The sequence below is a fragment of the Silurus aristotelis genome (assembly GCF_946808225.1).
Source record: "Silurus aristotelis genome assembly, chromosome: 1".
Taxonomy (NCBI): Eukaryota; Metazoa; Chordata; class Actinopteri; order Siluriformes; family Siluridae; genus Silurus; species Silurus aristotelis.
In genome coordinates, this window is record NC_139574.1 from 42,961,508 (window position 1) to 42,985,110 (window position 23,603).

Genomic DNA, 23,603 nt, shown 5'->3' on the forward strand with positions numbered 1-23,603 from the left:
CTTCTCTCGCTTTGTCACTGCCATGGGTCCAGTTTTTCTCAAAAGTATTTGTATGAACATAAAAAAGAGTGAAATATAATTTCAGATGTTACTGGCACTCAGTAAAGGGTTGTTGCGCTATAAAATGGTTAAAAATACAGTTTGGAAAAACTTTATTGGAGAGTTCTACACAGTTCCTTTAAAGGCTCAAAATCTGCTGACAGGAATTGTAAAATTTTTTGGCCTAAACCTTGAATACAGTTAATAATCACTGAATTTCCTATATCTGTGTCATACATCACATTAATCCAAAGCAGGTAGTGCAACTTTTGTGTGTCAGGAAATGGAAACAGGTCAAGAAGTTAACAAACTTGCAAATATTGCAGTAGTCATTTGTCATTTTCCTAAATAAAACAACATTTAAGGAAGGTCTGGGGTTCAAGCCCCGGTATCTCCAAGCTGCCACTCTTGGGCCCTTGAGCAAGGCCCTTAACCCTCTATGCTCCGGGGGGCCCTTACGAGGGAAATATCAAGGTCCGTGACGTCGGAGTGACGTGGGGCCGCCTTCCTGTGGGCTCACCACCTGCAGGAGGGACCGTAAGGGACGGTGCTATGAGGATTGGGCAGCAGTCGGAGGCAGGGGCCTGCTTAGACTGCTGCCCCCGCGACCCGAATTACGGATAAGCGGGAGAAAATGAATAATTGAATAAAAAACAACATTTAAATAGAGACCAGGCCAACGTAGGACCTTTCGAGGACGCTGAGCTCATGTGACTCATCACCTGGTCATTAAATCACAGCTAGAGCTTTCACAACCTAATTAATTTTTTATACAACCTTCGTTTCATTTCTTACTTTCTGATCGCTTTCCTGGAAATGATTCAGTTTTTGTACAAGCGTTCTGAACGTTCCATTCCGCATTCAGTCGCCATTTGCTGTTATAACAACCTCCACTCTTCAGCAGTAGTGGACGAAGTACACAAACCATGTAGTTGTAGTTAAAGTAGATACTCACTTGGTAAAATGTAAACTTGGTAAATTTTTATCACAAGATTTTTTACTTAATCACCTCAGTTTATGTGAAAAGACTCGATATAACCAGCTGATGTAAGAATAATAGGTAAAAAAAAGATTTTGGGAACGCTTGCCAATGCTGTGTATTATATTATATTATATTATATTATATTATATTATATTATATTATATTATATTATATTATATTATATTATATTATATTATATTATATTATATTATATTATATTATATTCAACATTTTTATCCCTTTATAACTATACTGAATATGAAAGAAATGGGGACAATTATTTAGTGTTGTGTTTTTTTTCCCCAGCTGTAGACAGTGACGCCTAGTGGTTGATTTTAAATATTGCCGGGGCAATCATTTATAACTGTGAAATAATAATACAAAAAAATATTAATGTCTCTAATTGAACATTTAATAATAAATAAATTAACGAATTTTATTTTGCAATTTAATTTCAAATATGAAATTATTATTATTATTGTTACTATTATATCATTACTATATTTGCATTATTATTATTATTATTATTATTATTATTATTATTATTATAAGTATAATTAACTGTTTACGGAGTTTGTAAACGTTTTATATATATATATGTGTGTGTGTGTGTGTGTGTGTGTGTGTGTGTGTATAATTTGTTAGTTGTTATTACTGATACAAAATATATCACTAACAGGTTATGAAATGTTTGACAATAATACTTAGAGTTTTATATTAAAATTCATATTTTATAATTAATAAATACATTTATTCTTCTTGTATTATATTATATTATATTATATTATATTATATTATATTATATTATATTATATTATATTATATTAATAATCAACATTTTTATCCCTTTACAGTTATAATAAACATTACAGTAAAGAAATGTGACCCCTAGTGGCCGACTTCTGATACTGCAGATGGCAATCATTTTTAAATGTGGAACACTCACATCATTAAAACATCATTTAGGATCAGGCTCACAACAACAGTTCATTTTAAAGCCCAATTTTTTATTATTATTTTTTTTTACTTTGCTGGACGTAGCACCCCGGTGATCAAGGAAAAATTTCCTGAGATGTCATGAGGAAGGACCCTTGAGAGAAACCGGGCTGGAGAGAGCTCATTACAGTGTGCTGGTGTAGAAGATGACGAACAGTGGTGCGGTGGATGGTGGTTAGAGCGGCTGTTGACACACCACACAAAGCAAAGCCACGATATTCCGGGTTTCTCCATCCAGTAAAGTAATGGTGAGGATTTTTTACTTTTTTTTTTTTTTTGTGTAACATGAACAATCCTCAGTGGGTCTGTGTAACAGGAAGAGAGAGAGAACATGGGGTTAGAATGACACCACAGTGCAGGTCAGAAGGTGTTTTGGTGAGATCCAGACTCACCTTGTGTCACGCTCCTCACACTGAGCAGCTGCCAGGCACCGTGGAGGAGGAAGTGGGTCCAGGAGGAGCATTCACATGTTTAAGGTTTCAGAAAATCTCAGAATTGTTTTTCATGGTTTTTTTTGTTGGTGGTTTTCTGGTTTTTGTGGGGGTTTTTTTGTTTTTCCTTTATTTTATTTTTTTTTGTGTGTGTTTGTATGTGTGTGTGAGTGTTTGTGCGTGCGTGTGTATTGTTGACACATGAGCCATTGTGAGACAGACATTGTTTAGTCTTTTGGGGACAAAAAGGAGTATAGTCTTTTTGGGGAGCGGTAAGAAAGAGCTCAGCTCAGTTCTGATCCAGCAGCTTCGGGATGGAGGCTCAGCCCACAGCTTTACCTTCCATCACTTTCTTGGTGTTGCTCTTGTTGTTATGGTTCTTGTTGCTGCAGATCCCATCGAGCCTGATGAAGTTGTAGCTCTGGTTTTCTCCACAGTGGGAAATGTTAACTTTTTTTTCACAAGCTTTTGTTTTCTCACTGTGGCAGGAGACAGAAAAGTAGCCGAAAGAAATCCAAGGCGTGGCTCCAGTGACTCACTTTGGCTCATGCGTTGCAAACACACACACACACACACACAATCACACACACACACAATCACACACACAATCACACACACACAATCACAATACTTAAGCTCACCCAAGATAGATTTAAAGAGATTTAAAGAGAGATAGATAGGTATACTTTTATACTTTTTTATACTTTTTTTTGGTAAATGGGATGTACAACACAGGGTCTATAAAAGGGAAACTGTTATAATTTGGTTAAAATGACAGATTTAATCAGTTTATGTCAATCAGACACCACAGGAGTGTTTGGATTGCACTTGACTAGAAATCGGACAATATAATGAAAGATTTTTGTAATCAAATCTGCAGAAACAGAAGGCGTCATTTGGAGCCAGGGTAAAAAGTTTGGAGAAATTTCAGTATAGCGGCCAAAATGGGATTTTTTATTACTTTTTTTTTCATGGGACGTAAAGACGCCTCTATAAACTCCGATCAGTTCACCGGTGGTGGTATTGAATACAGGTGAACCACTGTCTCCAGGTTCACCAGCTACATTTATTATACACTCACCATCACACATTTGTTTTTTAATGTTTGAATTTGGACGACAGATTTGACCTTTGCGCTTTTGAAAATTCCCGTCGGCGTCTACGGTTCGAAAGAATACGCCGTTTTTATTGGTTTTACAGACCTGATTGTGTAAGCCCTCACCAAGAGGCGTAGTATCGCCATATAATTTGATAAATGCCTGATCTTTAGCTTTGTCGCGGTTACACGACTCTTCAAATTCAGCTTTATAAACCAGTACACCTTCTTTAGTCTTGAAAACGGCGAGCATGTTGGAATGGTAAGGATTTGGGTCCTCAACGACGTGTAATGCGGTCAAGACGTGGCCATAGCCATAATAACAACCTTGTCCATTTTTTATTGATTTTTGTTTATCATTTCTTATTTCTATTGTACACTGTGTTTCCTTTGGAATCAACAACTTTTTACTAGCATCATAATTTTTTAATTCTCCATTTTCGTAAAATAATGGGCCGTTCATACTTTTTAGTATTTTTAAACATTGTTCTAGAAAATCGTCCCAACACCAAGGTGACATGATACTGATAGGTGACGTACCGCTGTGCTTCTTGAACATGGACATAGCAAATAATCTCCTCTGGAAAACCTGCAAGATGAGAAGAAATCAGCGTCAGTAATCAGTCGTAATAATCGTACTGTTCATGATCGTTACACACGTCTCGCAACTAGACCCGAGTCTCGGTACGGCCCGCACTCTTCCGCCCACCACGTCTAGCACACACCATGCTTTTATTCATGTTCTATCTAATGTACTCTAACAATCAATACTTTAGATGAAAGACAAGAACGATCGACAGATCGCACCTTATTTTTCCATAGATAAATTTACAATAAAACTTTCGACACTCACCACTTCCTCCTCTGACATGGCCTCCAGCTGCTGAAAAGAAACTGAAAAACCCAATTCATTTTATCTCATCTTCCAGCCAATCATCTTTTAACAGAAGGCGAAAGGATCTCGAAAGCCCACCCACACCCAGCCAAAAATGGGCAAAACCTAGCCGCCCGGAGGCGATGACGTCGTTCCTGTGTTTTTTTTTTTGTAATCATCAAGACTATTATCCTTTATGCAGTCACTGCACAGGCCTGGGCACGAAGTGCCGAGTAACTGTCAAGACACACCTCAAGCTTTGAAAAACATACTTTCACTTCCTCTTATTTGTAAGCGTGGTGGCAAAAGAACACACATCCTTCACTTAAGTAGAAGTGCAGATACTCATGTTTTAAAATACTCGGGGAAAAGTTGAAGTACTGATTATACTTTTTTCCTCAAGTGAAAGAAAAGAAGTTTTAGCTCTGACATGTACTTTAGTAAAAAAAAGTTATTACTTCTAACTGTTTTAGTGTCACACTGGTAACGTGACCTCACATTATATTAATATTAGGGCTGTTCATCAAATTCAATATTTAATCAACATTTTAATCCTTTTATAGTTATAATGAACATGTGGACCATTATTTAGTGTGGTGTTTTTTTCAGCTGTAGGAAGTGACCCCTAGTGACCGATTACAGATACTGCAGGGGCAAATATTTATAAATGTGAAATAATAATAATATTTAAATGTACCATATATTAATACTTCCTGTTTTTAATACAACATAGAGAAATTTGGATGCAACATAGATCATGAAGACAAAAAAATTCTTTTAAATGTTTTAAAGTAATAATGGTGGTTTAAACGACGTAAATAATCCGAACACCAAACGGAACCTTTGCTATGTTTCCACACGGACAGTTAATGAGGTAATACCGGAGAAACTGCACCTCTTCACGTCAAAGAGCTTTTATCATAATTATACTGGTCTGTAATGGTTTTATGTGATTTATGGTATAAATCATAGCAATTACAGAATCAGAGAATATTTTTATTCGATGTGAATGTGGTTTATGTAAAAGACATTTCGAGTTTTCTACACATATATTTATTATGTCTGTGAGGTAAATATTCACTAAGCTTCAGATTGTTTTATTGATGTGTTTGTGAAGAGAGATGACATGGCAGAGAGCGCCCCCTGTCGGTTTACTTTATTTTACAAAAACACAGCGTTTTGTTGTTATTATAAGTGAATACAAATAAAATTAGACATTTTACAGATTTTAATAATGTATTGTTTTTATCTGTACGATCAATAAAGACAGTCATTTAAGTTTGTTTTACCATCATGAGGGAAAAACCCACAGAACGCCACCCAGAGGGTTAATTGTGTAAAACATGGCGGATTTGGTGTTTGATTTGACACTTGGCGTATCAATAAAACGAATGTTTACTGATTAAAAATATTTTTTCGGTGTTTATTTTATATCCAAGTAAATAAAGGATGTTGTGACTAAATGTATGTTGTGTGAAGGTTTTAATTTCGATAAGGGTTTTTAATTTCGCCTATTTTCTCTTTATATATTCTAGTTATTTATTTCTGTATTTATATTTTTTATAAAAATGGTAAAACAGAAATGCGCGCTGAATTGATAGCACGTTAATAAAATGTAGTGCCGTTTAAAATAATTTTTATTTTGACAGCCCTAATTAGTATATTAATACAAAACTAATTAAAAATGGTGTTACCTAATGAATGTGTCCAGGCTGAACATCCACATATAGAACACAAGCAGAGAAAAGATGATAATGATGATGATGATGATAATGATGATGAGGAAGATCAGGAATGTCTCTGTTCTCAGTCATGTTTACATCACTGACTCCCTCTGTCTCATTCATTTTAGCTTTACTTCTTGTTGCTTTTCTTTAATTTGCTGACAGGAATTTTTTTATTTTTTGGCCTAAACCTTGAATACAGTTAATAATAATTACATTTTGTATATCTGTGTCATATATCACATTAACCCAAATCAGGCAATGCAACTGTTGTGTGTAAGGAAACAGAAACAGGTCAAGAAGTTAACAAACTTGCTAAACTGTTCAAGGACAAGAACGCAAGAACCGAGCAAACACCCTCACAGTTGGTGTGTGTGAACCAGAGTCTCGTAAAATAGAGTGTGTAGCGGAAGAGTAACTGCTGTGCAGTGTGGAAAAGGTGGTCTTTGGCGGCCATGTTGAATACTCGCGATGCTGGGAAATGGACACTGCTTGAGGTGTTCTCCAACCATAACATATAATGTAAATTAGTGGATTAGATGAAAATGATAGATTCCTGAGAGGGACAGTAGAGTCAATTATTAATCATTTTATAATCAGACCATCCAGAGTCCTAGAGATTTAATGCTCCATATGAAAACCCAACCATTCTTACCTCCTGGTCTGTTCTTCTACAGGGATGACTTTAGTCACAGGACTGCAAATTATTCTACCACTACCTAGTGGCCAACAGCTACAAACGACAAACAGCATAGTTGATTTTCTACTGGGTGCTCCAATTGGTGCAACAATGCCCTCTACTGTTATTACTCGATACTGCAGGTCTTCACTGCACTCCTGTATACTGTAATAATTTATAATCACACTTTCTCTTCTCATACATCTTATTCTAGACTGGTTCTTCTCAAGGTTTCTTCCTTTTAAGAGAATTTGCTTGTTATTTCCCCTTTGGTTTGTTCATTAAAGTGCTATGTTTACATTTCTGTGTATTCTCCTGTGCAAGAACTGGAAATGTCCACACTGAAACAGGATAATGATGCTTTTTAACTTTGAAACCACCCGTCATTCACTAAGCAAGTTAAAGTTACTGATGTATTTGTGTAGGATATAAGTTGAATTTTTATTAATTTTTTCTAAATTACAATGCATTTACAAGAAGCAAATTTTCCACTTGCTCCGAATTATTCGCATTATTAAGGAACAGCAACAGCAAATTTGCTTCAGGCGGAAAAAAAAAGGAACAGACAAAAATGTGAAATAAATATTAGCGATAAGTTCTAAATGTATCACAAGTAAAAAAATAAAAAGGCAGTGTTCTAAAGAGGACAAAAGATACATAGGATTTTAATACATAATCCACAGATGAAGAAACAGAAACACAATCTGTGCTAGAACAACACCCTATACCACGTTGGGGTCAATTCTGAGGGTTATTTTCTTTAAGAGCAGCTCTGCAGGTTTATTTTAATATGCTTAACCTACTCATGGACTTGGATTTAATGTACATGATCTTTCATGAAAGTCTACACCATCGGCTACAATATAATACAAGTATAATATATATATATATTGTATAGATGGATACAATATACAGTTTTTTGCCACGGAAAAGTTTTCAGGGATATTAACATTCCGGTTTACCAGTAATATAACAAGCTGATGTAAGAATAATAGGTAAAAAAAAAAATTGGGGAATGCTTGCTAATGCTGTGCTATAAAATGCCTCTGGTAATGCAGTTCTATGAAAATCACTTCAGTTTTACCTGTTGTTGGAAATCTATACCCCCACCACCGCGCTTTATTATTCGACATATACCCAGGGTTTTGTGAGTTTACAAAGGCAGAGGATAAAAGTATGATGGGTGGATGTGACTCTTTAACCCCAGCCGATTGTTAATCTGCAGGATTTTCGATTTTGGGCATGTCAGGTAGGGATTTAGGCAAAGAAATGTCTGAGAAGGGTCCGACCGTGCTAGTAGGCAGGGCGGACGAGGGAGTCATTGAGCTTTCGCATCTCTGTTTCAGCACCACATGCACCAGACAAGGACAGAGGCAACCGCAGTCATGCAGCAACTTCATTACATCCCCCCGGAATCGTATTCCCACGAGGGCATAGAGCAGGGGGTTGAGGCAGCAACGGATGTAAGTGAGACGGCGGGTGATATTCTCAGCCAAGTGAATGTCAAACCATAGAGTGCATGAATAATTCGACTGGAACATTCGGATAGATAGGACTATGGCGTATGGCAGCTGAAAGAGCAGGAAGACCAAAATCAGTGCCACTATGAGTCGCAGTGTCTTCTGTCGGCGAAAGCATTTTCCCCGGCCCTGCATCAACACATGGCCGATGGTGCTGTAGCACACCAGCATGGTGACGCATGGCACGCAGAAACCTGTAATCTTTGCCATACGTGCCCACATCTTTACCCTCCCTTTGCCATCGTAGTTCCCTACATACAGACACCTTTGGGAGTCCTCATGCACTGAAGTAAACCAGAGCTCTGGCAGGCTGAGGACAACGGAGACCAGCGCCACACCAACCGCAGACAACTTACTGTAGCAGAGCATACTTGAACGCAGGGCCTGAGCGGTCCTGGCTCGTACCACAAGCAGGTAGCGGTCTACGCTGATGCATGCTAGCAACAATAAGCCACCATACGTGTTGATGGAACGGAAGCCATCGTTTAGCTTGCAAAGTTCATTTCCAAAGACCCAATAACCGAAGATTGCTTCGGTGATCTCCATTGGCAAAGAAAGCAGCAGCATGAGGTCAACAACCGCAAGGTTTAAAAGGAAGACATCAGTCATGCACCGCATACGGAGGCATCTGTACTTGGTGAAGGTCGCAATCACCAAAGTATTCCCAATCACGCCAAAGACGAAGGCAAAGATGGAGACTGGGACCTGGAAAACCATGATGGTCAACTCGTCACTGTAATCAGGGTCACAAATTTCAGCGCCTGTTAAACCATAGTAAAGAGTGAGTTTGATTAGCAAAACAATTAACTCAATATTAAATGAAACTATTATTACCGTCCTCTGTTCAGGAATGCATCAGATTTTTTTTTAGTCACCTGTGTAGTTTTCATAATAGTCTGTGCTGTTTTCACTGTAGTAGGTGTCGTTATCATCCATTGCTCTATAACAGACAGAGAGAAATTACATCATTAGTATACATATTTAAATTAATCATAAAGCAGCAGGACAAATAAATGTACTTTACTGTCAGTAGCCAAGGCCAGAGACACAAAAGTGGGGTATGCGGCATGGGGTCACCACTTCAAGTAATGTATTTATTCTTAAATTGAACCCTCTTTTTTTGGGAGGGGTAGGAAGGGGGCAAATCTTGTATACCCCCTCAGCAAATGTGCAGTTGCACCCCTGGCCAAGCCACTCCCATGTATCAAGGTCACCAGGGGCGCTGTTGCAATTCAGCCCAAAAATGTTCAACAGGGATTAGAGCTCTATAGCAGAAGATCTTCCAACCCATTGGAAAGCACATGTTCATGGAGCTGGCTTTGTGCACAAATGTCAAGCCAGCACTACGGCAACCACAGACATACTTGTTTCCTTTTAGCATACTTGAACGCAGCACCTAAGCAGACCTGGCTCATGCTACCACATCCTATACTATTTTATGGTTCCAAGTTTGCAAAGACAGAAGCAGCTATGGCTGGAACAGTTGGGTCTTCGCATACTTTTTGCTGTAAAAAGTATGTACTTGTGAAAAAACACAATATTTCAATATTGAGGAGGTCCCTAAGAAGGTACTCGACCGCACGGACCATAAGATCTAGGATCATGGGTGTCAAAATCGGGTGGTAGACATGTTGAGGTGTTATCTACATTATGAATATAAGGGGTTGATCATAAATAGTTGCAAAATTCAGCAAGCCACACTTGCTGGAGTAGCTGGAACTGTCCCTGGGATATGTATATAAGGCAGCTTAGAGGGTGGAACAGATTTAATGAGGTCCTGAGAATTACAGAATGACCACGGCAGTAACCAGGATTCCCGTTCTGCTGAAAGCTCAACCTCACGAAATGCAAAGGCAAATGCTTTCAGCGATGAGGAAACCATCATTTAATTCTCAGGTCTAAACACAAACTGAGAATCCGACCCTCCAAAGGAAACATAAGATATCGTGACAATGTGGGGACAATGAGTCATATCTCATGTCTAAAAGAGTTTCATGAATTAGTTTTGAATAATAATACGAGCTCTGATGTCATCACAACTTACAGACAGACAGTCTAAAGTGGACAGGGATTTTCCCAGACTACACTATGAACTAAATCAAGAGCTGAGGTTTTTCTCGTGGTGTTTGAGAAACGGACGAGAAATTATCGAGAAGGCAGTTAGGAGAGAAAACCTGATGGCGTTTGAAGACTGCGCTGCAGATGTACGGACATTTCAGTTTGCCCAATAACACTTTTCTGGCACAAATGCATAGAAATTGGTATACAGTGAAGCAAATCAAGCAAACATGATTTTGAAGCATGGATTTTGGAGTTGCAGATTGCAATTCTTTTACATCCACCTTGACCAACCATGTCCTCATAAAGCTTGCTCTAGTTTCAGTTATAGGGAAATGCAATGCTTGGAGTAGGTCCACATATTGATATGAAGATCAGGTGTCCAGAAAATTTTGACAATAGAGTGAACCATAAAAGCCACGGATTTCTTTATAGAAAATGGAGAGATCACTGAAGCAGAGGTAGAGGATGGAGGAATCAGTGGAGTGGTGGTTGAAGATGGAGGAACGAAGACAAGAACCAGTTGCTTCATGACATTTTTGAATCGAATGTTTTTCTTTTCTTTTCTTTTTGAAAACTTATTTTGGTCTAATAATATTAGAAAAGAAAAGTCTGTCATCTGTCATTTTTTCGGGTGTTTATTTTTTTTCTCTCTTTCGTGGTTTGCACTGGCACAGAATCCTCGGATATGAGAACTCAAAAGGCGACGGGTTGCGTGCAGTCGCCCGACACGCGAACGCCTCGTGAGATGAATAATCGTTCGCGTTTTTACTCATATTGCGTGCCAAAGCCTCTTAAAAAGAGAGATGAAAACTCAGATAAAAGGCATTTGTGTGGGGACTGAACTGAGCAGGCACGATCTAATCACGCAAAATATATCATAGGGAATATAATATACGCCAAAAGGAATTCATTACGGGGTTAGAGCAGGGATGTGACGGCACGTACCCCCCGGCCCCTGGCTCCGGCTCCTGGCTCAAAGATCAGCACAAATGACAGGTAAACATTTTCAATTCAGCAGGATCGAATTGCAAATACACCGTGAATTGATTAATTTCAGTATCGCTGCACTTTAATGACGAAAAGTTGACTTTCTTCAAATCTCCATGCAACTCTGTTGATCTCAGAACCAATATATTAGCAATCGATTTTTTATTGCAGGCAATAGAACAAGAAACATCTACGCTTTATACCCAATTTTACAATATTTGTACTTTTTGTTGCTCTTAAATATAACAAAGAAAAAGAAGCTCAGATCAAATGACTTCAGGAGACAATCCAAATGCTACGAAGCTCCAAATGTGATTAGAAATTCGTGCATCCAATCAAATTAAATCAAGAAATAAAACGAATAAATGTTTATTTATGTTTTTTAGACTTTTTGGCTGGATTCACCTTCTTTATGTTTGGTTTTTTTGGGTTTTTTTTTTTTTAATCACCCGGATTATTAAAATGTAAATACATTTTTGAAAAAAGTATAATTTTGACCTAATGATAATGAATTATTATTTTATTGTTGTTATTTTGCAAAATTTTTCAATTAGTGTTCAATCGTACTTTCTTTCTTTTCTTTTTTAATGTATTTTATAATCCAATTATCTCATTTCTGACTCCTCACTACATTCAGACATTTTTTATTTATTTTTTGCCATGCATAATATCGAGGTTTACTAGATCAATAATGATATTATATACAAAGCACAACATGATATACTTGATTAAAATATGCATTAAAATATTTTTAAATACTTGACATTACAGACAAAAAAAAATCTGATGTTTAAAGTAAAAAAAAAATATTTATTTGATTATCTATCTGATGATTTATTTATTTATTTATTTATTTATTTATTTATTTATTTATTTATTTATTTATTTATTTATTCATTTATTTTTGTGTTCGTTGAAATGCAGGATGGATCATTAGTTTACTTGTTTGTTTCAACAAAACTATTTAAATATAAAAATGGATTTTTTTCTAGAAAAAAAATATATATATATTATACTTAATAATATCATATTTCAATAAAGTGCTAAAGCATTCAATTAAAAAAAAAAAAAAAAGCAAACAAATAAAAATAAAAAAATTCCTGCAAATTTCTGCAGATGAAGCAAATCATATAACAGTCGACATTTTCCAGGAACAAAAACACACTGAAATGCGGAGCATGTTTAAAGCATGTTTAACATGTCAATTTGTGTAAACAAACAAATAAATAAATAAAAAGATCTCCAGTGGAACCATTGGCCATGCAGCCTGGATTGTCTTACCTGTGTGTTCAGGAACCAGCAGAGCCTGATGCAGTATATTGTGAGACAAAGTGTGTGTGTGTGTGTGTGTGTGTGTGTGGGGGCAAGTGTGTGTGTGTGTGTCTGTGCATGTGTGTGTTCTGATTTCTTTGCAACCCCATAGGGGTTTATATTAGACAGCTAACATGGACTTCACACATGAATTTGGTGTGAAAAAAAAAACGAGAGAGAAAAATGCCATCACACAACACGCACACAAAAGTACACAACCCCCCCACCCCACCCCCCGACGTTTCTCAGCGTCAAACAGCTTTCGCAAAGATTTTTTTTTTTCTGTTTGAGGTGGCACCGTGGAGGAGTCGAGGTCACGGGGTCAGGACAAAAAAAAACAGCTGAACAAGCAAGTCCTGAATGAGGAAAATGGAAAAACGACAAATACAAAAGATAAAATTGCAAATTGTGGTGCGTAAATTGGAGGGGGGGCGCTGTTGTTTTATTTGTCAACTGAAGATTTTTTTTTGACTCAAGTCGAATTGGAATTATCGGCTTTTGCATTCGGCATCTTAGGTATATTTTTCTTACACGAGCATGATTTTTGGCTCCTCGTTGCTCAGCAGTCGGAGGTAAAACTAGAACTTCAGTGGTCGCATTGATATTTGCGTCGTACACCGGAACTGCGTTACAGGTCAGAGGTTGCCACGTATTGCGTTTTTGCGTTGCCCTGCTTCTCTGACATGTTTTTCCGCTCACCACAATGGTCGAATTTTACACGATAACCCTCTGTGTCCCTTGAGCCGATCCAAGGGGGTTTTCGCCTGCACGGCCGCGTTTGAAAAACATCACGGGTTTTCCAAAATGCACAAACCGACTGCACCATTGTCGAGTCAGTGAGCCACCTGATTGGCCGACGAGATCATCAGTGCTTGGGTCGAGGTGTTCCTAATAAAGTGGCCGTTGAAACCCGAGCGAGCCGTTAACGCAAGCTCGGCGGAAAAAAAAACGTGCGAGACCGTTCCGAGAAAAAGAAGGGAAGGCCATGCGAGGCACCCATGTACACACATGTACACACGCGTACACACACACACACACACACACACACACACTCGCATGCGATGGCGCTAAACGTGCTAAACGCATCATGCCGAGTGTGAACAAAGGTTCCCACAAAACTTGTCATGATTTAGTTTTGCCTCACCGCTCTAGAACTCTAGAACTCTAGTTCCCGATTTGATAGAACACACACAAACACACACACACACACACACACACACACACACACACACTGTACAAGCCGAACATTATGATTACAAAGCACAGCTGTCTTAGATCTCAGGTCATGACACAGGGTTGTGCTGGTTTCCCCACCCTTTGTGTGTGTGTGTGTGTATGTGTGTGTGTATGTGTGTGTGTGTGTGTGTGTGTGTGTGTGTGAGTAAGAAAGAGCAGGTGAACTCTGGTGACCTTTCAGGCCTGTAGTTTTGGGGCACTGCCCGGGGCCTGTAGGGCGTATATAATAGAGGCTGTTTGAGGTTAACTGTGTGTGTGTGTGTGTGTGTGTGTGTGTGTGTGTGTGTGTGTGTGTGTGTGTGTGTGTGTGTGTGTATATACCTACCAATGCATTTATTTTCACACATACAGGTCACATGTAGGACACCAGGTTTAATTTTAAAAAATTTTTTACACACTCATACACTTTTTAAGTTAGTAAAGGAATTCATTTACAAACATTTTGTTTCTATATCTGAATTTCTTTTCTTTTTTTTTTACACGATTTTTATCACTGAAAATCTTTTACACCAGATTTTTTTTTTTACTCCGTTTTTCAAATATTTTTCTTTTTTTAATTATTTTTTTATTTTACACCTGATTTATTTTACACCTGATATTTGTTACTTTGGTTGTTTTTTTTACGCCTGTTATTTTAGCCCCTACATTTTTTTAAGATTTTCACACCAGTTTTTTTTTTTTTTTTTTTTTTTATAATTTATGGCTGAAGCTAAATTATTTTTTACACTTGATTTATTTCTTTTTTTAAGCACCTAACATTTTTATTTGTATTTTTTTTTTACACCTGATTGAAAACATTTTTACCACCCGAATTTTTGAAATATTGATACGGATTTCCAACTATCACCAAACCACCACTGTTCTTCACAATGTGCAGACAGTGGTCCAAACTTGTTTGAAGCTTCTCCACATCTCCAGAATGAAAAAAAAGGAGAGTGTAGGTGGACTCGTCAGATGTTTCACGTTTTCCACAGCCCAATATTTCCACTACTAAACTTCCTTTCGGCTTCTCCCATTAGGGGGCGCCACAGCGGATCCTCCGCATGTTTGATTTGGCACATGTTTTTACACTGGATGCCCTTCCTAACGCAACCCTCCCCATTTATCCGGGCTTGGGACCGGCACTAAGAGTGTTTGGGGATGGTTCCCTGATGGGGATTGAACCCGGGCTGCAGCGGTGAGAGCGCCGCATCCAAACCACTAGACCACCAGGAAACACTGCTATCCCACTACTGTAACCAACAAATTGACCACAGCAAACCTGATAATAAACATTGATCCTGTGGTGTGTTTTCATCTTGCGTCAACGTGGTTGGACCTTCGTGGTCATATGCCGGCATAACCGTGGACGCTGTGGCTCTCGATCCCCCACACACACTTGCTGTTCTGGATACAGGTGCAGAATTCATGTACATGTCAGTAGATTTAAATCAGACCAGAAATCCAACCAGATGCTTTACAGCAGCTGAATTGTGTGGTTTAGAATCTTTGCTTCCCACTCGCTGTGGAGTGTGTGAGAAATTGCTTGCAAGTAATTGTGGTAATTGAGGTAACTTTTCTCAGATGTGTGTGTGTGTGTGTGTGTGTGTGTGTGTGTGTGTGTGTGTGTGTGTGTGTGTGTGTGTGTGTGTGTGTGTGTGTGTGTGTGTTTCTTTGACAACTAACTGAACTTGGGGCTGTTGATCTTCAACTCGCTGCTCTGCTCCTCTCCCATGCCCCATGTTTTCATTTTGTGGTAAGGCCACACGCCCACATACACACACTCTCACACACAAACACTTACACACACGCCCACACTTCAGTATACACAAAGACCCATTTAAACACACCACGGAACTGCGATCAGAAGTGTTTTATTCGTGTAATGTTGTGTTTCAACTAAAACTAAAACTAAAATTGTTTGTCTGTTATGCTGGGATCTCTCGACATGGCTACGTCCTGAGGGATTTCTATGGTTTCCATGAAACTGAAATAAAGGCTTGGCTCAATTTTCAGTCTCTGTGTTCATTTGCTTTCACTTTCATCCCAATTTGACTAATCCTTGACCTCTTTAAGACATTACCTTGATTTTCAATTAAAACTCCCTCATCCTTGGCCATGACTCGACCTTGAACTCTTTCAAGACTCAACCTTGACTTGTCCTCACCTTCAAAACTTGTCCATGGCTCAATCACGATCCTTTTCAAACTTGGGCCTGGCTTGTCCATGATCCTCTTAATGCTGGGCCTTGACGTCTCCTCAACTTCTTCAAGACTTACCCATGACTCGTACATGACCCTTTTAAGACTCAGCCTTGACTCATCCTCGACTCCTTCAAGACTCATCCTTGACCCTTTTAAGACTCGTCCTTGACTCGTCCTCGAACCTCTTCAGGACTCAACAAGCACCTCGATTACTTTAAGACCAGTCCATGAATTGTTCATGACCCACCCATGACCCCTTCCAGACTCATCCTCAACTCCTTCAAGACTTGTCAATGACCCTTTTAAGACTTAGCCGTGATTAGTCCTTGACTCCTTCAAGACTTGCACATGACTTGTCTGTGACTCGTAAACAACCCTTTTAACCTCATCCTTGACTCGTCCTCGACTCCTTCAAGACTCATCCCTGACCCTTTTAAGACTCTCCTTGACTCATCCTCAAACCGCTTTAAGACTCAACCATTACTCATCCTCGATTACTTTAAAACCGGTCCATGAATTGTTCATGACCCGCCCGTGACCCCTTCCAGACTCTGCCTGAACTCCTTCAAGACTAGTCTATGGCTTGTCTATGACTCATCACTTTTAAGACTTGGCCTTGACTCGTCCTGAAACGCTCATCCTTGACCCCTTCAAGACTCGTCCAATAATTTGTCCATAACTTGTCCTTCACCCCTTTGAAGTCTTGACCTATCCTCAAATCCTTCAGGATTCAAACTTTTGAATTGTTCTGCTCTTGAACTACAGCCATGAAGCTCCTTAAACACCTCACAAGCTCATAAGAACCGCAGTGTTGCGTTAGTCTCACACACACGCGCTGAAGTCTGGTGATGTGACCCCCATCCCCAAGGTTCAACAGGCTGAGATGCCTTTCTGGCAAAACACAGTTGCAAAGTGAGTTTCCGTTGCACTTCCTGAAAGCTTCCTGAAACCAGTCTGTGGGTTCTCCTCTGGTATCTTAGACCTTTCATCAAGGCACGGAAGTAAAACTCACTGGCTGTTTTTTCCACACTGAACTCTAGAGACGATGATGAGAAGGTCACATTTTTTCTTCTTTGAATGTAAAAGTAGATGGTGTATATTATTTGTACTTTATAAATAAATCGATGCCGTTTTTACGCCTAGCCTCAAGAATTTCTCTTGAAAGGAGGCAATCTTTGACAATTCGGCAAATCGAGGGAGCAAATGAACGAAGGATGAAAGGAACGAAGACATTTGTTGACGTATGCTGAAATAAGTAAAACAGTTAAGTAGAATTATGTTAAGTATATCTTTGGAAAATTCGACATTAAATATAAAACACACACACATCAGTTTTACCCAAATGGGGTCATTTTTCCATTTATTTCATTGTATTTATTAAATGTAATTTGTGCCAATGTAATCGATTACTCAATTCAACCTATATATATATATATGTGAAACACAGGATATTCTACAGCGAGCCGTTTTTGACAGCTTATTAGATTCGAGCGTCGATAAGCATCTCATCCTCGTTTCACCCTGTTACTTTTCTTTTCTCATCAGATAACAGGTTTATTAGCAGGGTGTATCCTGTCAAAAGAAAGCTGCGTTATAAGATAAAATGTGCGACTTCGTGGAACTTGTGACTCGTTTAGCGTTTGTTTTTTCTTCAACCAGACCACTTTTTTTTCCACAAACACTCCAGCTCCAAATCGATATTCTCCATATTTACGACCACTAGGTGGTAGCGTTCCATTGGACATTGTATTTATTTATTTATGTAAATGATTGTTTGAGTGGTTGGGGTAAAAACGGAAAGATTGTCCAAACTGTATTTTGTATATTTGTATATTTTTGTAGGACGTGTATTTAGCATCGATTGAAGGAGTCTCCGGATTCAGTGCTCTGTAACAGGTCTCCAAACTGTGACTTTTTCACGAAAAACTGATGTAAACAAACGAAGGATTCTGGTAAAGAAACTCCTCAAGGTTTCTAACTTCTTAATGATATGAGGAACGAGTTCTGCAACCTTTAATGTTACTGCGGGTCAAAACATGAGCAGGTTTCCCATCCAGTCCCCATTTACTGTTATCATAAGCTCCACTCTTCTAAGATGTTCTACTAGATTCTTGTGGAGATTTGTGGAGATTCATTCCTCCACAGGAAGGGTGTTAGGAAAGTGAGCTACTGATGTAAGTGAGGAGGTGATGTGAGTGGAAAAGGCAGGTTTCCTGATACATTTGGCTGCACCGTGTACACTAGGAGCAGATGTTTGGGTTTTTTTGATGGAGTGATCATCTGAAATCTAGAATCATTGTTGTTGTTTGCATGTTGTTTTATCTCAGAAAGCTCCAAAGCTTCACGGCTTTCCGGTCTGTCTCGAAGATAAGCAAGAGGAAGTTAAACAAAGGAGGAAACACATGTGAAGTGAAGCTATTTGTGTGAAATTGTTGAGAAGTTTCGACCGCTGTGTTGCACTCTGTCACACTTACACACTGGCACCGAAGTGTGTGTGTGTGTGTGTGTGTGTGTGTGTGTGTGTGTGTGTGTGTGTGTGTGTGTGTGTGTGTTTTATTAATACGGCATTTTGCATGAAAAAATTGTGTTTCTTTCTTTATCTTTCTCCTGAACTCATCCATCCACAACCCCCACCCCCTCCACACACAAACACACACACACACACACACACACACACACACACACACACACTCCACATACAATCTGCAGACATCAGTAGCAGACGTTGACCATCCCGTCCTTCCTATCAACAAAGAAAGGAAAAGACATGGGCGTTTTTTTTTTAGTCTTTCTCTCTCTCACACACACACACACACACACACACACACACACACACACACACACACACACACACACACACTTCTCTACATCCCATACTTAAGCCAAATGCTCTGTGCTCTCAGTTGACAAATCCTGATCTTTCAACACACACACACACACACAAATCTGGATACGAACACACTACCAGAATGCTCTCGAGGCTGCTGATGCTCCTGCTGGACCTAGCGTTTATCTTGGGTACGGGATTCGTTCATTTGTAACGGGTGCAAATACTAACGAGCACTCATTATTCTCTGTGTATGTACACATATATATATATATAAACTTGTAACCCTTTCATGCATGAAGTGTTTGCTACCTTCAGTGGAGTTTTTTGTATTTTTTATAATGATTAAATTCATTTTTTAGACATTTACATTTTTTTAAAAGGTTTAAAAAAATTCTCTCTCTATATGTATAGTTTGGGGGGGGGGGGAGACAGAAAAAAATTCAGGATTTGGGTCTTTCAGTTTGTTCCTTTTCAAAAAAAAAAAAAAAATGTATTCTAGGAAATCTTTCAAAAATTTCATTTTTTTTTTTTTTTTTTTTAAGAATGATCGATTTTTTATTTATATATTTAATAAAATTTGTAAAGCAAGGATTTTCATTAGAGTCTGGACTGGAAAAACATATTGTTTGTCTTAAAATAAATAAAGAATAAAGAAAATTCTAATACACAAAAACTAAACTAAACTTCTATTTTAATAAACTAAAATCGAAAATTTTAAAGCGAAAAAGCAAAAAATAATTTGAAAAGATAAACCTGAGATATATTACCTTTTAAATGTAGTAGAAATCAAAATCATTTTTTTTTTTTTAAATAATGTTCTTCAATTAATTTTAATTAATTAAGTTTATTGAAGTTTTTAAAAAAAAATTTATTTTGTGTAAAAAAAAAATTTTTGTGTGTAAATGTTGTATTTTTTCTGTACAGATGTAAAGATAAACCTGTCATCTATTGATTTTTTTCAATTAAATAGTAATTAAAAAATGCAAAAAATCTTCTTAAAAAAACAAAAAACTTTTTAAGGATCTTTAAAAAAAAAAAAATGAACAAAGTTTACAGTTCGAAAAAAAATATTTTTTGTACAAAAAAATTGGGTATCAAAGATAAACCTGTGTCAATATTATAAATAAATATGTAATAAATATTTTAAATATGAAATAAAAAAATCATAAATAAATTTTAAAAAATAAACAAACAAAAAAATAAATAGATTCTTTATTCAGGACCTTATTTTTCAGCCTGAAATTGCATGTGAAAATGTTTTTTCTTGCAAAAATTATTTTCAAAAGTATTAATTATAAATTTCTCTCCAGTCTAAAACTTTCCTACATGCAACTTTTCCTACAAAAAAAAAAAAAAAAACCAAAAAAACCCAAAAAAACCCTTCACGTCATGTAAAGACGTTTGACGTTTTTTTCATCCTATTTTCTGAAACTCCTGAAAGCGGTGCTTTTCTTCTTACCGAATCGTGTCACGTATCTAAATATGTCCATGCGGTGCTGTCAAAAGTATTCGGACACCCGACTGCTCCACCCGAACATCGCTTCTACTCCAAATTGTTACCTTGAACTAAAAGAGCCAAAGCTTCATGAAGATCGGCTTTCCAAAGAAAGATTTTGGAAGATGTAGAAGATCTTCTGACTTTCCTAACCCCATTTGTGTGGATCTCTCACGCATCTCCACTAAATCTAGTGGAACATCTTCCCAGCAGAGTGGAGCTTGTTATAAGGGTGAATGGGAACTCAATGTGGAATTGGATGTTCAGATCCAGATGGTCAGGGTCTCCACATACTTTTGTTTGTTGATCTTTATATAGTATATATATATTTTTGTTTTTCTTATTTGTGTAGTTGCAGTTATAAACAGCACAAAGACCCACAACACAACCCATCATCTGGAACTCAAAGGTAAATGAATCCATTCTTCTTCTTTTTTTCTTTTCTTTTTTTGCGCCAATTTCTTTGTACAAAATGCGAACGAGGGAATTCGAGACGTTTATTCAGCGCTACTAGATCGTATCTCCAGCGCTCCAGAGCAGTAATGTGGAGATATCATGAGAAGAAAGTCGTTAGAGACGTTTTAGGGTTTGGCGCTAATAAGCAGGAAGTTTTTGAAATCGAAGGAAAGTATGAAAAAAATCCTGAAAAAAAAAAGGCAAGCAGGACCGACGTGAAGGTTCGAACGCAGCAAAGCCTCTTCTTATCTCTCAGATCTTCTGGCTTCTGAATTTTACAGCGGCTCTAAACTGCGCGTTCCGGTTTCCTGTTTCCTGTCGGAGGATTTTGGCAGCCAGATTTGCCTCAGGGTAGGTGAAAGCCACAAAAGGACATGTTGATGATGCACCTCGAGTCAAAGGAACCTGGTTACAAACCACCTCCATGGAACTGGAGACTCCTTCCAAAAATACTGAAAATCAAAGAAATAAAAAATAATCACGATTTGGCGCCGAATGCCTTTCGTACGAGTCTCTGCTCAAATTGTTGCTATAGAAACCGTCAGATATTTGTATTCGAGCGATCTTCTGTTGAAACCAACCATCCATCCATCCATCCATCCATCCATCCATCCATTCATCCTGTACTTTAAATCCATTCTAACAGAGTTTTATTTTTCAGAAATTGTGAACGACACTGCTGTTGATATTGAGTCAGGTAGGAAAGAACACTCTTTTCCTCTCTCGTTCCCCATCTCCTACCTTCTCTCCCTCCTTTTCTCCTACACTCTTTCCTTCTCTTCTTCCTTCTCTCCTACCTGCCCTCGTACCCATATCCTTGTTTCTCCCCATATTTTTTCATTTCCTGTCTCCTTCCTTTTCTCCGACATTCTCCTTCCCTTCTCCTCCCCACACTTTTTTCTTCTCTCCTACGTTCTCTTCTTCCCCCTCTCCTTCCCCCATTCCTTTCTTCTCTTATTCCCCATCTCCCTCCTTCTTTCATACCGTTTCTTATTCCCTGTCTCCTATCTTCCGTTGTACCTTCACTCGTTCTCAATCTCCTTCCTTTTTTTCCTTCTATCTCTCCTAACTTCTCTCCTTCCCCCACTCCCTCCTTTTCTCCTCTAAAGTAAACATAAATGGATTCTTTGCATCAATAGTTACACTTTTTTTTTTGTCTTTTTTTTCCAGAGGATTTTATGAATAGCGGGGAAAACCTCCACTACAGCAACTGCAATGAAAGTTTGTTCATGGACTTTGGAAAAAAGATTTGCTTAAAGGTTTTTGAGGAAGATATGAGCAGCCTGGCACAAGAGAACTGGTGCGACTGGGAGATGGTGCTCGGGTAAGAAAATCAAATGATTGATGGAGTCTTATTGCAATGCAAAGTGGATCATTTAGTTGATCTGTTCTAGAGGGGAACTGTAGACAGGAAATGCTTTCAAAACCATTAGTACCGCTTTCTCACCTTCCGGTCACTGACCGACCTCTCCTTCTGCCCCTTTTCAGTAATTACAACACTCTGACTCAATGCCTGGAGATTTGTGCCACCCATACGCACTGCTACTACCCTAACGCTCAGGTGCAGGCCATGTTCGTGGACGTCCATATGCGCTACTTCAGCTCGTGCAGCAGTAAAGACGACCCGCTCCCAGACGCCCCCGCGAGGGTCGTCCTCGTCCTCACCCTGCTACCCGTCAGCGTCATTCCAGTGCTCGTCTATATGGTCATCTGGAAGAGCAGCGTCATTGACTGAGAAACACCCACACACACACACACACTCACAGTCTTCTGCTGCAACACCGTGTATCATTTATTCTAACGAGGTTTAGATAATAATAATAATAGCAATAATACGATCGAGAAACGCAGTCTGTCTTCCTTGATCTGTTTGCTAGATCTGGTCATTTGTTAGCAAGCGTCTTTTTTTTCCCATCATACAGAGCGATAACCGTGGCTAGCATAAAGCAGCACTTAGCATAGCGAACGTCTTAGGTGTGCACGTTTCTGTAGCCAAACGTATGTCAAGCATTAGATTGGTATGTGCTTCTTTTTTTGGAACATCCACATTCAACATCGAGTCAACAATCGCTGTTCTTCTGGGAAGATGTTCAGCCGGAAAAATTCAACCCAAATGTGTTTGTTGGGGGTGGAGCTCGAGAGCAGGAGATCTTCTACATCTTCCATGGAAATCATATCTTCATGGAGCTGGCTTTGTTTACACATTCATGCTGGAACATTTGATGCCAACGATCGTGTGCCTCCGAAATTGTGGTTTGGAGCACACCCTGGGTGGAAAACACCGGGTCTCCAAATACTGTCGAGCGTATTGGCATTTTTTAATTGTTATGATTGTGTAGTCAATTATCCGATTTTTTTCGAAAGCATTAAAAAAACGTTTATTCACAAATATTTCCATGAGTATTTTCTAAAACCTATAGATTTGTGCAAATTTGAGTTTTATCATGTTGCGGAGATGGAAAAAGGTCATAGGAGGAAAGTCAAATGGGATCGTGGAAGGAGGACACCAGGAGAACCGAGGAACCACGAAGCCCAGAAGGTACTGTGGACAAACTGTTCTTGCTTGATACCGAAAATCGGCAGGCGAAAGTCGAGAATACGGGTGTGTGAAAATGCAAAACAAAACGCTGAAACCCGGCGCTCGTGCGGTGCAGCCGGCCCCTGGTTTCGATTCTGTGCTTTGCATGCAGGTCTATTTTTGGT

At 38.6% G+C, this 23,603-nt stretch overlaps 2 protein-coding genes across 6 annotated transcripts; one reads left to right on the top strand and one right to left on the bottom strand.

The window, feature by feature from the left end:
• Positions 1-896: 896 nt before the first annotated feature.
• ccr10 (chemokine (C-C motif) receptor 10) lies at positions 897-12,846 on the bottom strand. Of its 2 annotated transcripts, XR_014533635.1 has the most exons (4): positions 12,671-12,846; positions 9,217-9,281; positions 7,648-9,102; positions 897-934 (listed from the first exon to the last, which is right to left on the bottom strand). XR_014533635.1 is itself a non-coding variant. In XM_083541275.1 (3 exons), exons 2-3 carry the CDS (start codon positions 9,275-9,277, stop codon positions 8,036-8,038), a joined length of 1,128 nt encoding a protein of 375 aa, XP_083397401.1. In that variant the 5' UTR covers positions 9,278-9,281; positions 12,671-12,846; the 3' UTR covers positions 7,248-8,035. The 2 variants fall into 2 exon arrangements, 1 of the variants encoding a protein (XP_083397401.1); XM_083541275.1 differs by lacking the exon at positions 897-934 and having other exon boundaries at positions 7,248-9,102.
• Positions 11,280-23,289, top strand: LOC310726089 (receptor activity-modifying protein 1). Of its 4 annotated transcripts, none has more exons than XM_083541303.1 (5): positions 11,280-11,398; positions 20,797-20,853; positions 21,547-21,597; positions 22,071-22,224; positions 22,389-23,289. In XM_083541303.1, the coding sequence occupies exons 1-5, from the start codon at positions 11,392-11,394 to the stop codon at positions 22,633-22,635; spliced, it is 516 nt and encodes a 171-aa protein (XP_083397429.1). In that variant the 5' UTR covers positions 11,280-11,391; the 3' UTR covers positions 22,636-23,289. The 4 variants fall into 4 exon arrangements, with proteins under 4 accessions (XP_083397429.1, XP_083397430.1, XP_083397427.1 ...); XM_083541304.1 differs by having other exon boundaries at positions 11,286-11,398; positions 21,562-21,597; XM_083541301.1 differs by lacking the exon at positions 11,280-11,398 and adding an exon at positions 18,962-19,137.
• Positions 23,290-23,603: the final 314 nt, after the last annotated feature.

Bases quoted from the DNA above. Each gene is read 5' to 3' on its own strand.
- ccr10 (XM_083541275.1), bottom strand. From the start codon at position 9,277: ATGGATGATAACGACACCTACTACAGTGAAAACAGCACAGACTATTAT. The intron at 9,103-9,216 runs GTGACTAAAAAA...ATGGTTTAACAG, and splicing joins CTATTATGAAAACTACACAG to GCGCTGAAATTTGTGACCCT.
- LOC310726089 (XM_083541301.1), top strand. From the start codon at position 19,089: ATGCTCTCGAGGCTGCTGATGCTCCTGCTGGACCTAGCGTTTATCTTG. The intron at 19,138-20,796 runs GTACGGGATTCG...TTATTTGTGTAG, and splicing joins GGACCTAGCGTTTATCTTGG to TTGCAGTTATAAACAGCACA. The intron at 20,854-21,546 runs GTAAATGAATCC...CCATTCTAACAG, and splicing joins CCATCATCTGGAACTCAAAG to AGTTTTATTTTTCAGAAATT.